Source organism: Alligator sinensis, unplaced genomic scaffold (assembly GCF_000455745.1).
Source record: "Alligator sinensis unplaced genomic scaffold, ASM45574v1 scaffold460_2, whole genome shotgun sequence".
Taxonomy (NCBI): Eukaryota; Metazoa; Chordata; order Crocodylia; family Alligatoridae; genus Alligator; species Alligator sinensis.
The window spans coordinates 126,208-140,421 of record NW_005842668.1 but is presented as its reverse complement, the minus strand read 5'-3'; the positions used below and the strand labels follow the sequence as shown (position 1 = coordinate 140,421).

General features: G+C 42.9%; 1 protein-coding gene across 2 annotated transcripts in view; it reads right to left on the bottom strand.

The window, feature by feature from the left end:
* The window catches only part of PPP1R16B (protein phosphatase 1 regulatory subunit 16B), a 68,449-nt gene that overhangs the window by 32,018 nt on the left and 22,217 nt on the right, over positions 1 to 14,214 (bottom strand). The window contains exon 1 of one of the 2 annotated variants that reach the window (XM_025215742.1): positions 223 to 297. The exons of the other annotated variant lie outside the window; for it this stretch is intronic. Within the exon in view, the coding sequence (XP_025071527.1) occupies positions 223 to 241 (19 nt within the window). The 5' untranslated portion in view covers positions 242 to 297. Of the gene's footprint in view, positions 1 to 222; positions 298 to 14,214 lie in introns of those variants that run through there. 2 annotated transcript variants of the gene reach the window in all.

Here is a 14,214-nt window from a genome sequence, read left to right as displayed (position 1 = left end):
GGGGCTTTGGGTGGTGGGCAAGGGGCACAAGCAGGGTATCCTGCCATGTACCCCCTGCCCTCATATTTTTTTTCTGGCATGGCAGCACTCTGGCACCTTCCAAGGTAGGCATTGTGGGGGGTATTATGAACCTTGTTCTAGGCAATGCACAGAAATAACAATGAGTGAGAATATGGAAGCCCTGGCTCCCACCTAAACCGCTACTAGGAGGTTTGGCTTTACCTTTGGTTTGTATTCTCATTCCTTCCTTCTCATGTCCTTGTTGTGACAAGGTATTTAGCAGAATTCACAGGATTCGTTGGAATATGACAGGCACACTCCAGTGGCACTTCTGTTATGGCCTCAAATTTGGGATCTCTGGGCTGTCAACCATGCACCTTAGCACCTGTGCCACCATAGCCCCTTTCCATGAAAAAAATAGAGTCATACTTAAGCAGTTATCTCATTTTTAGGCAGCCATATGTAGTAGAGCCTATTTATAACCTTCACTATTTGTATTTGGAAGGTTTCCTCACTTTCAATATGGACTTGAAATGAACCCAAGTTCCAGGCATTTAAGGGTGCAACTGTAAACCTGCAAACTCAGGCTCATATGAAGGGACCCTACATCCTTCCCAGCATGTTTCATTATTCTCCCAATACAGCCTTAATGTAGGCAAAGGGATGAAATGATCCAGAAATATCCAGCCAGGTTGTGTGTCAGGTCCACAATGGAAACCAGAATGTTTTTTTCATGAAAACCGCACATACAGACCTTGAAAATCCAGGCCAGGCTATTAATATAGCCAGGCAACTAGGGAATATGTCAAGAGGCATCTGTATTATTGGATGTATATGAAACACCCATCATTCAAAGAGAACTTCAATGTGCAGGCTGTATGACAGCAGGGGACATTCAAACAGTTAAGAAACCACCACCAAAAGGAACAATAACATCACCTGTTCAGTGGGTTTGGTTTCTACCTTGCTTAAGATGCTGAAAAGGAAATGTCTGTGAAATAGGAAGTCTGTTCAAGAGTCTGTGTTTTAATTTCCTTTCAAAAACAAATATTGGTAAAAAGAAAACTTTCATGTGAGTTTATAAGAAGCCTGAAACTTAGCAGATGAATAGCATTCTAAATTTGGCAACCATTCTGTTTCCATGATATGCAATTATTCAGTAGTGAATTTTAAGTAATTCAGAGGTTTGAATAAGCATCCAGAATACTCTGAATTTCAAAAGCATCTTTCATTCAAGGAAAAGTTCCATTGCCATCAGCAGAGTAAGCCTCAGAACATCTCCTGGGATGTTAATCAGTATTATCCTCATTTCAAAATGTGGAATCTCAGCTGAGTTAGACTGAAGCTCCAGTTTCTTTTCCAAGGTTATAAAGCCTGTGGCAGAGTTGGAAAGGGAAACCAGGGTCCCAAATCTATCTTGGATTCTAGGTACTAAGTGACACTTCACCCCAAAAGTTTAGACACTTAGACCAGTTCCTTTAGTCTGAAAAGCACAGAGGCCAGATCCTGTGATCTCTCCAATGTCTTGGTTCTGTCCAAGCTAGGAAGATCACAGGAACAGCCTCTCTTTGTGATTTGACTTCTGGGCTGACCAAATCAGGCAGTACAGTGTGCATGTAGGAACCCTTTAAGGAAGCATATAGATCTTGTTGAACAGTACTGGCTACCCCCATAAGCATGGGTCAACCTAGTGGACACAGTGCTGGGAGATGGGTTCGAATTCAGGTCTTGGGAGGATTCCATCCTGAACCATCTTTTCCATTCCCAGGGATGCCTTCCCTTTTCTACCCAGTTTTCTACAGCATCCAGTTGCATGTTGCACATTAATAGGGAAGTGGGTGAGGGGAGCTTGGGGAGGAGAGACGTTGGACACCAGGTCAAGGACAGAAAATAACTGGCAGAATGCCAGAGTAGAGATGTGGAGTCCCAAGGCAGAAGTGTGGGGCCACGTTCAGGTTTAGGTACAGAAACCAGGTTTCATTTTGTAGATCATGGGTTGGCAACCTACAGCCCATGGACCATATCCTGCCTGTGGACTTGAGGCTTTGGTGGCATTCAGCAGCAGGGCAGGGCTTTGGCTGCAGGAACTCTCTCCATGCTGCCACAGGGATAAGCAGCAGCAGCAGCAGGGTCCTGGCACCCACCCATCACTCACCTCTGGCTTGGCGTGGGTGATTTCAGCCTGCAGCTTGAAAAGGTTGCTTTTGCCTGTAGTAAACAGTAAGGAGCAAATGTTTTGTCAGGATGGGGCAGGCAGTGTTGTTTCTATTCGAGTCCGAAGGGTTACCCTGTTACTGAATCCAGAAGGTCTGGGACAGAGGTAAGTCCCTGAAACTCCACTCTGAAAGCTGCACACACAGGCTTTCCTGGACTAGGTCAGCAAGGCAGCATGGAATTAGTCTTTTCTACTTGGTCTTTGTCACAGGGCCAAACCTCAGTGCAAGCAAATTTTTGCAGGTTATAGTCCCATGTTTCCCCAAAGCTGCAAATGAGTTTTCCTTTGATTAGAACTTGCTAAGTCAGAAATGTGAATTTGTCTTCTCCTTATCTCCAGAGGACTTGACAGAAAGTCTGCTTTCCAGACCGAACACTTTCCATATGCCTGGAATTCAAAGAAAAACTCTGAACCTGAGAAAAAAACTGGAACTGGAATCATTTCCAGTCTTGCTGCCTGCAACATGACTTTTCCACACCGACTGACTCCAATAAACAGCACAGTGGTAAAGATAGCTGCTAAGGACCTACCAGACAACTGTGCAAAGTTAAACAGTTGAAGGGAAACGGTTAATTAGTGTAACTTTGCTTACAGGTCAGGTTTTCTGACCTCTTTTTGCTGAGTGCGCAGTAACCAGTAACACAGTTAAACGGACAAGCACACCACCAAAACAAGAAAACTATTCTTCCAAAACTATTGTTTCACCAACCTACACACTCCTTAACTGAAGTCACAGAGTGTTTCACCTGCAGGCTCAGGGCCACTAATGTTGGTGAAAAGTAAAAGAATAAGCTAGAGGAATGTTTGCTTCTATTCCAAAGCCAAAAGGAAAGGCACTCTTTTGTGAAACAAAGAGTCAATGCAAAGTCAGGGAAATTAATGCAAATTTGCCAGTTTTCTAAGAGATGTTAAATGCTGCATGAAGAATAAGCTCATGCATTAAAAATAGGATTCTGGCAGAAGCCAGCTCTCACACAAACCCAGTAATTCTGCAGCAGCTCAGACTCTTCAGAAGTGCAAGAAAAAAAGACAGGCCTGATGACACGTTAGGAAAAGATCCTTAATGAAGGTTTCTAGATGAAAATCAAACACCCCCTAGTTCTTCCCATCGTAAAAGAAAAACTAGACAACTTCAACTGCCTGTGGGCTGAGTCAGGCCTAAAGACCTTGTTTACGTAGTCAACAGAATGGACAAGTAACCCAACCACAGCTCTTCTCTCTCTGGGACAAGCCATCTCTAATTAGTTGATCTTGTCCTTGAAATTAAAGTCCACTTATACTGGCATGCAAGGAAAAACCCAAGATCTCAGAAACTGAGGACACATGCTTAATTTACTTCAGGTTTTTCTAATTCAATCCTCCATACTGAATACGTTTCTGAAATCCCCAGTCTTGTTTCCCCAGAGGCTGCATAAAAAGGAAAGACTTTCCAAATGAGGTCACATCATTAAAAGAAAAAAACAACAGGAATGTGGACAGATGTCACATTTCTACTGCCCCACATCCCGATCATTAAAGTGCTCTGGATACAGGGTAATTTAGTTTAATGCTCGTTTCACCTGACTAAAAGTACTGAAAGTCTGACAGCTCCCTGAAAATGAGGCTCTCACAATGTGTATGTACATGCCCCACTACCTGCAAACTCAACTAGCAGGAAGTAAGGGTCCCAAATTAATTAGGATGTCACAGTTATTCATCTATTCATTCATATGTAATACAGCAACCAAATGTCAGAACAAACTATAAACAACGGCACTAAGAAACAAGGCTAGCATGACAGTTTTAGATTTGATATTCATTGCAAGGTACCATCAGTAGTCTGGTGAAGGTCTTCAATGCAACCATTAAAATGATAAATAGGACATTCTCCTATCATGTGTACTATAGTTTGGATTTTGCCACACACACACTTGGGGTCTTTAATAAAATTCTATTTATGTAGTAGGTACATCATTAGCAGGGATCCGTGGGGTTTTCTTGCCTTTCCTGGCAGCATGGAACATAGTCCCCTCTCTAGGATCATCCAAGTACATTTTAACTTGTATTCTACCTTGATGGTACCCTTGTCTCTCTTGCTTTCTCCCTGTGCCACACCATTGGGGTTTTTTTAGTGACTGTTTTGTGATACTGTTGTGCATTAAAGGACTGCATCCTTTTGTGGATGTCTTTGGACAAGTGATAAACTTTCAAGCAGAAGGGACAGTATATGATAAGCCAGTCCAGTTACATTTACTTCGTTTAGCACGAACCCTGTTTAGTGTTCTCCAGCTCCACCTTGGTAAAGCAAAGCAAAGAGGTTTAGATGTGGGGTCCATGAGAAGAAGTGTATTAATTATGTCAATTGTGTTCCATTGCTGGATCTATTTTTCCTTGATGTCAAAGTTTTTGTCATTCGGCTCTTTTCCCGCACTCCAAAATGGCCTTCTTGACTTAAGCCTTGACTTCAGGGGGGTCATTGAGTTCCTCAAAAATTGGTAGTGAATTAAATGTAAGCAGTTTTTTGTACACTCTAAAAGTAGCTTGTTTACGCTGAAGATCAGGATGAGGGATATGAGATATAACTGACATCCAAAGGACAGGAGTGGCTCTGCAAGTACCTATTATGAGTCTCATTGTTTTATTCAGCTGAGAGTCAATCAGGCTGGTATGGGGAGGGATGATGGCAACCTTCTTGTAGCCCCCCTGTTAAGTGTATTATAAATTAATACATGAAAAAATGCCATCAACACGGAGTCTAAAAGTCTGTTTAGACCTCCCGGACACTTGTAGTTACTGAATGATGAGAAGGATGAAGAAAATCGTTAACTCCAGCAGCACTATAGAGAATAACCATGCCACATCTGCTAAGGTGGGGGGCATAGGCAATATAAGTGAAAAGTGAGTGTGTGGCCCCAGCATCCACAGAACACCTCATCTGACAAACTCATCTTTACGATTCCACAGTGTTCAGGCTGTCACAGTTCATGCTTGTGATGCAGTGTTTGTGAGTTCACGTTTATCATCACATGATGAAATGTGTATCAGTTTGACACATCTTTGGGGCTTTTTGCCCCACAAAAATATGAAAACACAACATCCCTTCCACAAACAATATCATGTGCTGAGGCAACATCCTCATACATCAATATAAAAACAGAGAGACATCTCTCACCAATGTGCGCCATGCAATAAAAATGAAATTGCATCTCAGGCTGGTCTCCGACCGCTCCAGGTGGTATCCTAACTGGCAGAATATAGAATTATTTTTATTCTTGCTAGCCCAATGAGTATTTACTGCAAAGAGCAACAGCTTCAACAGGAGAGACTGGATAAAGCCTTTCCAAAATAACCTAGCCAGTGGTTTAGGACATGCTCCAAAGAGGTCGCCAACTTCCGCGCAGCTCCCAGCTCAGAGAGGATCTGAACCCAGTTTTCCCCATATCCCTTTGGCTTATAGGCGTAAGAGGAGTGGCACAACCACTTCCTCCATTTTTTGAACCTTGCCCTTTGTTTTCCTTTCTGAAATAGTGGAAAAAAAGTTCCCATTTATCAAAGCATTGGCCTTTCCCAAGTACTGAGCATAGAAATGAAGCTTGCTTCCAAATAATTAAATAAAAAGCCATTCAAGTTCTATACAAGCTTAAGGATGGGCCAACTCTCTTACCACAGTGGGCTGTTTGGAAGGACTCCACTGATTTCCCTAGTAAAAACACTACTGCTAATTAGAACACTTGGTTCTGTCCCATATGTTTATTTGAAAGTTACTTTGTACGCTACAGGCAAGGACCTTTTTGCATGCATTTGTACAAGGTGCAGAACACCCGTGCCATGGTCCATGACTGGCTATGCTTAGGTTTGAGGCAATACAAAGAAAATGTAACATCTTTTACATTTTAATTGCGGGTTCTTGTGTGTTCATTGTGCTCCTAATATCTGAATGTCAACAAATAAGAGCGAAGATTGAATAACCGACCTTTTTGACACCCTGACAGTCAGCTCCAGATGGAAAGAATTGGACAATAAAGTTACCACAAGATGGACATGGAGATACAGGAACAGCCAGGCCTGTGTTTTGCATTGCTTCTAAGCAATCCCACGGTGCAATATTTTGCCTTCAAAATTTATAGTAGCGACAACAAAACACTTTAGTAGCTAAGCCCATCTTAATAAGTTCATTAAAGTAATTAATGCTTAAGTAGCTGCTTATACTGCTCTGCTGACAGGAGAGCTAATTACATGCAACAGAGGTGGATCCCACCACCGTTCCAGAGGAAACATGAGTCAGTTTTAATTAGGAAGTCAGGGCTCAAGGATTTGTATTCAGCACTGAAACAATTTCAGTGCTACCACACTGCCCATACTCCAGTGGTGCTCTGTTCCTGCTCTCTGAGGGGGCAAAGTGTGTGGTACTGAGCAAGCCTGCTAGTAGCCAGATCCATTCAAGATTAATAGTAATAACATGCCCCACACAGGGCCCAATCAACAGCCAACATAAATCTTCCAAATGATTTCTGGGAAGTGTAACTGAGTGCTTTATTCAACACTCCTTGAACAGGCAAAGCCATCAAAGTCAATGAGTTTTGCCAAGTAAGTAACATTCAGAGGAATTCTACTTCCCACGTTCAAAATTAAAATATTCATTTATCTTCATAGGGTCCTAGAGTTAGCTAAGGATCACCCCTCATGGTACTGATTAAGAAACTGATACACAGGGGCCAAAGTCCTAGTTTTGCATACTCAAGCAGGTGCATAACTTTCCCCAGACACTCAGTCCTAAAAAAGAGATTTAGAGGAGGTGGCTTTTTAAACTAAGCAGCATGAAGAAGGAGAGTGGAAATCATCTGCAGCTTGGTGGGCTATATCTGCTTGGAGGGCCTTAACCTCTGTGTAAATTGTTTGCAGATGGGAGGTGCCCAGTAATCCCATGCTTCAGCGCTTTGCTAGTCAAGTGCTGAAGAAAGGAGGGGGAAAGTTTTCCTATCTCCCCTACTGTCCTCCCATGATGCAACATTATTTCACTTCTTGGTTTTCTTATCCCTTCTTTTGAAGTATTGGTTATTGGATATTAGTTTAATTGTGCTGGTGGCTATAAGTGGTACTGTAAAGTGTCCCAGGTACATGCTGGTGGGCCTTGCCCTCACACTCCGGGACAAATGAACTGCCAGATTTGGGATCAGGAAAGAATTCTCCCCACAGCTCAGATTAGCAGGGATCAGTGAGGTTTTCTTGCCTTTCCTGGCAGCATGGACCATAGTCCCCTCTCTAGGATCATCCAAGTACATTTTTATTTTTACTTATATTCTACTTTGGTGGTACTCTTGTCTCTCCTGCTTTCTTGCTGTGCCATGCCACTGGGGATTTTTTAGTGAATGTTTTGTGGCACTGTTGTGTGTTAAAGGACTGTATCCTTTTGTGGATGAATTTGGACAAGCAATAACTTTCAAGCAGAAGGGACGGTATATGATAAGCCAGGGAGTCCCTGACAGGCTTTTTACATTTACTGAACCATCCACATGGATTAAAAATACGTACATGCTTAGTGCTGGTAGGATTAGGGTCCATATGAAATTTATTCCAGGCAGCGGCCAGAATCAACACTGGGTAAGAATATGGACGCCCTGGCTCCCACCCCTGGGCTCAAACTGCTTCTAGGTGGTTTGGCTTCTCCTTTGGTTTGCATGAAAAAACCAGGAGTCAGACTTCTTAAACAGATGTCTCATTTCTAGGCAGCCATGTGTAGCAGATCCTTGCAGTGGCTTGTTCCTCCTTTAGCTTGGCCCAGGAGCTACCCTTCCCCCTTTCCTACTTCAAACTAAGCAGAGTAACAAAGTATCAACACAATCCCCCCCACCTCCCACAGGGGCTTCATGCAGTGCTGCACTGTTGCTTTTCTTCTCAGCTTGCCTCCTTCCCAGTGTCATCTCTCTGGAAGCTTTTAAATTCCTCCAGGACCAGCCAATCATCCCCGCCAGCTGGCCCAGTGCTCCTAGGCAGGCAGGCCGTTACCCTCCAACACCTTGCTGCTGGGCTCCAGCCTCTGAGCCATGAACCTCGTTACAAGCCTCTTTATGACCTTCAGTACTTGCATTTGGAAGGAGGCTTCCTCTCTTTCACATTGCCTTGGAAATTAACTCGAGTTCCAGGTACTTAAGTGACATACAAAAAACTAGAACGCTTGGTTCCAAAACGATACCTTTTATTAGACCAACTGGGAAATGGCAAAAAAGTTGTCCTTTTCTGTACTTAAGGTTAACCCTGCACTTAGCCCGATGTGAAGGGACCCTACATCCTGTGCATCTCATTATTCCCCTAACAGTTTTAACATGGGGAATGGGATGAAGTAATCCAGAAATATCCAGTCATGTTGCATCTCAGGTCCACAGCTGAAACCAGAATCTTTTTTTCATGAAAACCCCACGTACAAACCATGAAAATCCAGGCCAGGCTATTTATATAGGGTTCTGCATTCTCCAAACCTCCCCCTCTCCCTGTCCCCAGATGACTTAACTGGGCATTCTTACAGCAATCTGCTTGACTTCACATGCCTATCTGGACCAGACTCATTTTTCTGGCCTAGCAGAGGTAAGCATGAAGCTATTACCACAATAAAGGGTGAAGTTATGCACAAGAACCACACATAATTCCAGTGAAGTCAATGGTATCATAAGAGGCTTGTGTGACAGCCTCTAAGCCTCATCATCACATCGTCCTCTATTAAATTCAAGGGTACATGATGCTAAACCCACCTCCTGCCTTGCCTCTTCTACCTATATGCAGTCTGCTGCAGCCCCATGTATCAGAAGGCCTGTTCCCAAATATTTAAAAAAGAGGGCATCCCTTTGACATCCTCAATCTACAAAGGTCAGTTCAGAACAACATCCAGGACTGTTGACAAACTTTACCTGTGTCTCACTATATATACACCACTTCAGTGCAATAAAAATTGTGTCCAGATTTTTACACCATTATTCCATTACAAAAGGTGATCTGCCCAAAAGTTGTAGTTTCAAGCAGCAATTTATTTGTCATGTGAACATTTTCAGCATCAAATTTAACGTGTTTACAAGTCTTTCAAGCCCCCAGTATCACACCGTGCTCTACTCTCCCTCTCTCCCATCCAAGTGCAACTGATTTCCTGATAGCCTACAGTGGCACTCTTAAAAAAGTGCTAGAGATACAGCAAAAAGTCCCATTACTACTGCCAGACTCCTGGAAAGAGCCGAGGCAAAAGCTCAGTTCTGCCACTCCTGGGTGGGGTGACAGGAAGCTCTCGCTCGCTTTGAGGGGCAGGCTGTCAATAATTGGGCTTTCTTGGGGTTGGGGGGACCCAAGGAGCAGTCCCCTACTACCTGGTGACGCACTTCTGTGTTGACTTTGTCTCAGTCCGGCTAGGGAGCTGTGCATGTATGCACACCCCATAGCACTCCATCTGTAGTGCTACAAAGTGCTGAGACACTTTGTAGCTCTACAAAGATAACGTTGTTCAACAACCCAGATGTGCTGTACTCCTACAAAAAATACAGGACCATTGAGGAGGTTAAGGAAGAGATCCTATATTCATTAATTTTTCAGTAAATAATGCCCAGAGAGAGACAGAGATAAATGTACAAACACACTTAGGTAAGGTTCATTTAGTGCCACCACCACTGCAGGCCAAAAGCAGTAAATCATTGCAACCATTACTTACATGACAGTAGTTACATATAGAAGCAGAGAAGCTGAAGCAATGGAATGCACGTTCCCCCATCATCCCCAGGGCCTGATTATAAGCCTCTACACGCCGGGGAAATCCCAACAGATCCGATCCTTAGATCACAGCAGTTTAAATTCAAGAGCAGCTGCGCTGACTTGAATAGAGTTACCTGGTAAAAGACCATAACTAGGTGCATGCAGCTAACCTGGGACTTAACCCTCTCACTCAGATGTCTCCTCTGTTCTAAAAGGCAAGTGCCACCTCTGTAGCATGTAATCAAGAGTCCCGTCAGCAGAGCAGTATAAACACCAACAAGAGAAAGAAATTCTCATGCAGACTGTAAAAGGTGTTGAGATTTTTTTTAATAACTACTAGTCTTAAATTTCTAGCTGCTGTGTGTGTTATTAACATTTTATAAGGATTTGATCCCTTCACCAGTTTTACAGCCAGCATTGACTACACCCTTGAGTTAAAAAAGGTCTTCAAAACTTCTTGGTGGTTGACTCCTTCCAGGCGTTGTTTCTGCTACCTGCCTATGTCTCCACACACCTTTTCAAATACTCCCATCAGGAACAAAAGAGAAGATGAAGCACATTCCCCAGGTTTTACCAAGCCTCCAGAGAGGGCAGTTAAAATTAGTCTGATAGATTAAATGGCCCTGTGACTAGATCAACTTCATCTTTGTTAATGTCCCGTGTCAGGCAACGAGCCTCATTCACAACTGACACTTTCTTTTCCCAGGAAAAATGGTTTTTGACGAAAAACACTGATGACCCACATTTTACTTTTCACAGGAGAAAAATGAAATCAATTTGAAGTCAGGAAATTACTAGTGTACTACACATCTCTTTGTATGATGCCCCTTCTAGTTCATCTTTCTTCCCTTTCAGCCACTCAGCATGGTACAGTCACGTGTAAAAGAAACAAGCAGCACAATACAATAGATTTTAGACACTACATAAAAAAACTGTGGCAAAGGGAAAATAATTTAAAAAACTGTTTGCTTAATGAGTGTTCCAACTACTTAACAATAATGAACAATCTAACAGGAAGCTGGCATCTTGCTATTGTTCTCTGAGTCATGGGAAGTGCACTTTGACAGCCAAATCCTTAAGAAAGGCAAAAGTTCTGTTAGTTTCCAGAAATACCACTATCCAGCCCGGCAATAAACTTTGCAGCCCAGATTTTCAGGACTGCATTATTCAACAGAATGCCTATTATATGTGATTGAACAAAGCACATGCAGAAATGATAGTCAATTAGTATTTTGAACATATGGAATGGCAGAAACTGTTAATACATTTTGTGGCCAATCATTCTGGAGAAAAAAAAAATGCAGAAAATTTTAAGAGTCAAAGGTGGCACATATTTGAATGAGAACTGCTTTTTTTTTCCAGCTGTATCATAGACTAAAGATGCTCTGGTCCCTCTGATTTGAAGGAGTGAGGTCCTCTTAGCATTCAGAATTAGATGAGAGAGTAAAACTGGCAAAACAGGCCATCTTAAGAGCAGGATTAATTTAACCTATGTTTTCTAAATGCAGGTGTCATTCACAATAAGGTATGAGGCAGTTAATTAATGTAAATTCATTTTAAAGAAAGAACTAATATCTTGTGGGGATTGTCTTCTAGATTTCAAATCCATTGTAAATTTAAATCCACTATCACTTTTAAAAGACTCCAATCAAAATTTAAACAAAAAACTAGAAGATACTCTCAATGAGTAATATTTACTAATTTATACAGACACTTTACACCAGGGTGGGCAAAATGCAGCCCGGGGGCCAGATACGGCCCTCCAGGCCATTCTATCCGGCCCGTGGGGCCCCTAAAAATTTAGAAAATGAATATTTATCTGCCCCTGGCTGCCTATCATGCGGCTCTCAATGGCTTGCCAAAACTCAGTAAGCAACCCTCTGCCCAAAATAATTGCCCGCCCCTGCTCTACACTCACTGTGCTGCAGAGTTAAGACAGCTCAAGAGCTGGGTTGATATCATGGAGGTGAGCCATCGCTGAAGAGATTGAAACAAGTCTAACTGGTCTTTTTGATTTGCTCCTTAAAGCTGAAAAGATCAAAAGAAAATCAAGTAGATTAGGAGAGCAAGAAAGATTGGGCCAGACTGACTGGTATGCACCAGCTACCACTCTGATAATGAAAAGCACTCAAGACCCCAGGTTTAGGGCTGCTCGGCTTTACCAAAAATGGCAGAAAGCAGCCAGAGAGTACAGGTGAATCTGTCCCACGTTCACAGTCTAGAGTCCTTTAAATTAGGGCACCCCACCCCCATGGACAGCTCACTTCTGAGGTGAAGTACTCTCCAGAAATAGGCCAGTTATAAAAGGAGACTAAAAAAACTTAATTAAATAAACTAGACTAAGTGATATTCAGTGCATTTCAGCTTTATTAGTTTTTCTTTTAAATTTTATTGGGCAGACTTTTTTTTTTGTACTGAACAGACAGGCTTGAGTTGTAAATTCAGACCCAGGCTTTCTATACAGCCTATTTTAGACTGACCTATGCAGTTGACACTTGACCCTTGATTTGAGTTGTAGCTTCCCTCAAAAGCAGACACCCTCCTGCCTTCTCCAGACATCTGTATCCTCTCTTTGGTGGGGCAGGCCCAAAAGGTACTGCATTTGCTCCCATTATCTTGGGACACCTCTCCCTCTCCATCCCCACAGACTCCTCCAAGGCTCTTCATCTGCATCAGGATGCTGGTAGCTTTGAAGTCTTCTAGAACTGTGAAATAACTGCTTGGCTGTATACAGATAGCTCCACGTCTTCCAGGCCACCCACTCAAAAAGGTCTTTGGAAGGTTTAAAGTTTCACTGTCACAAGATTTAAAGGGAATGGTCACTTCCATTTTCCAAGAACCACCAGAACCATCCTTGAAAGGGTCTTCCAGAGACTACCTTTGCTGGACAAAAATGAGCTAAAAAGGCCCACCTACTCAGCTGCAGAATAAGTTTCAGACCCACACTCACCCTTCTATAGTATGTTACATACCCTCAAAATGCTTCACAATTTTTAATCCTAACACTACTTCCATTTGTCTGACTCCCAAAAGTCCCCACTGTAGCAATAAGGAAATGACCAGTGTTGCATGAAGAACTGCAGGTGTGAGCCACAATGTGAATAAACCCTCTTTAAAGAATTCAAAGTCATTTCACTTGGGCCATAGAGCAGGATTCAAATCCAGGTCTCAAAGTGCAACTCTACTGCATCACATGATGCCTAGGCTTTGACACACTAATCTTACAAAGGATCCACTGTTTCCAGTACACAGATGGAGGTAACATGGTCAGGGAAGTTGAGAACAATTGCAACCTTCAGTAAAACCTGTTGCTAGCAAGACTAGCTCATTGTTATGCACACCTGCCAATACCACTTACCGGGGCTAATTTTAGTTAAATTTTAGTTAAATGCTACTGCTTAATACAGGAAGAGCACACACCAACTGCTGAAGCTTCCTTAGCCTGACAAAGGGTTTTTGAACCCGAAAGCTTGCTTAATAGCTATTCTCCAACCATTTGCGTTGGTCTAATAAAAGATATCAAATTCACCCAAGGAACCTTGTCTGCCTATGTCCTTAGACCAACACGGCTACAACCCAAACCCCTATTGCTTAATACAGGCTTCTATGGATACCTGGACACCTACTCCATTGGTCAATCTTTAACTACTACTTGAAAACCCTCTCCTGATCCCACCTTGCAGTGCAGCTCTGGAGCTGATCATTAACACAACAGCAATCTGGAGAAAGCAGATTTAGCAGCATGGGAGGAACAGGTTGGAAGCTGGCAGGTCAGCCAGACCTGCTGCCTTCAGAAGCCCCAGCACACCCCTCCTTTTCCAAATGCCATGTTAATAATTCACTCCAAGGGTCTGACCAGAATGTACAGTGCTTTCATTGAGAATAGACTAGCATTATTCATCAAGTAAGAGGGTTTCACGAGTGACCTCCCTGCTCCTACTTCTACCAACTGCACTGGTCTCAAGAGTGTGTTTCCTTAGCAGAGGGCTGATATACCATATGATTAGGGCCATACCAGATTCATGGCAGAAGTGGGCTGTGCTGTGGCTCCTTTAATTTTGCAGGTTCTCCTGCGCACCTCTCTGCTGCTGATTGGTGGAGGGGCCCTGCTTAACAGCAAGGAAGCAAAAACTGGTTTTAAACATGGCACCATTTTTGCCTCTGGCAGCCCTGCTGCTTGTTGCTGACCAGTAGGGAGGCAAAAATGGTGCCATGTTTAAAACCATGATTTTCACTTCCCTGACAATCAGAAGCAAGCTACAAGCAGGGCCCTTCCACCAATCAGCGGCCTG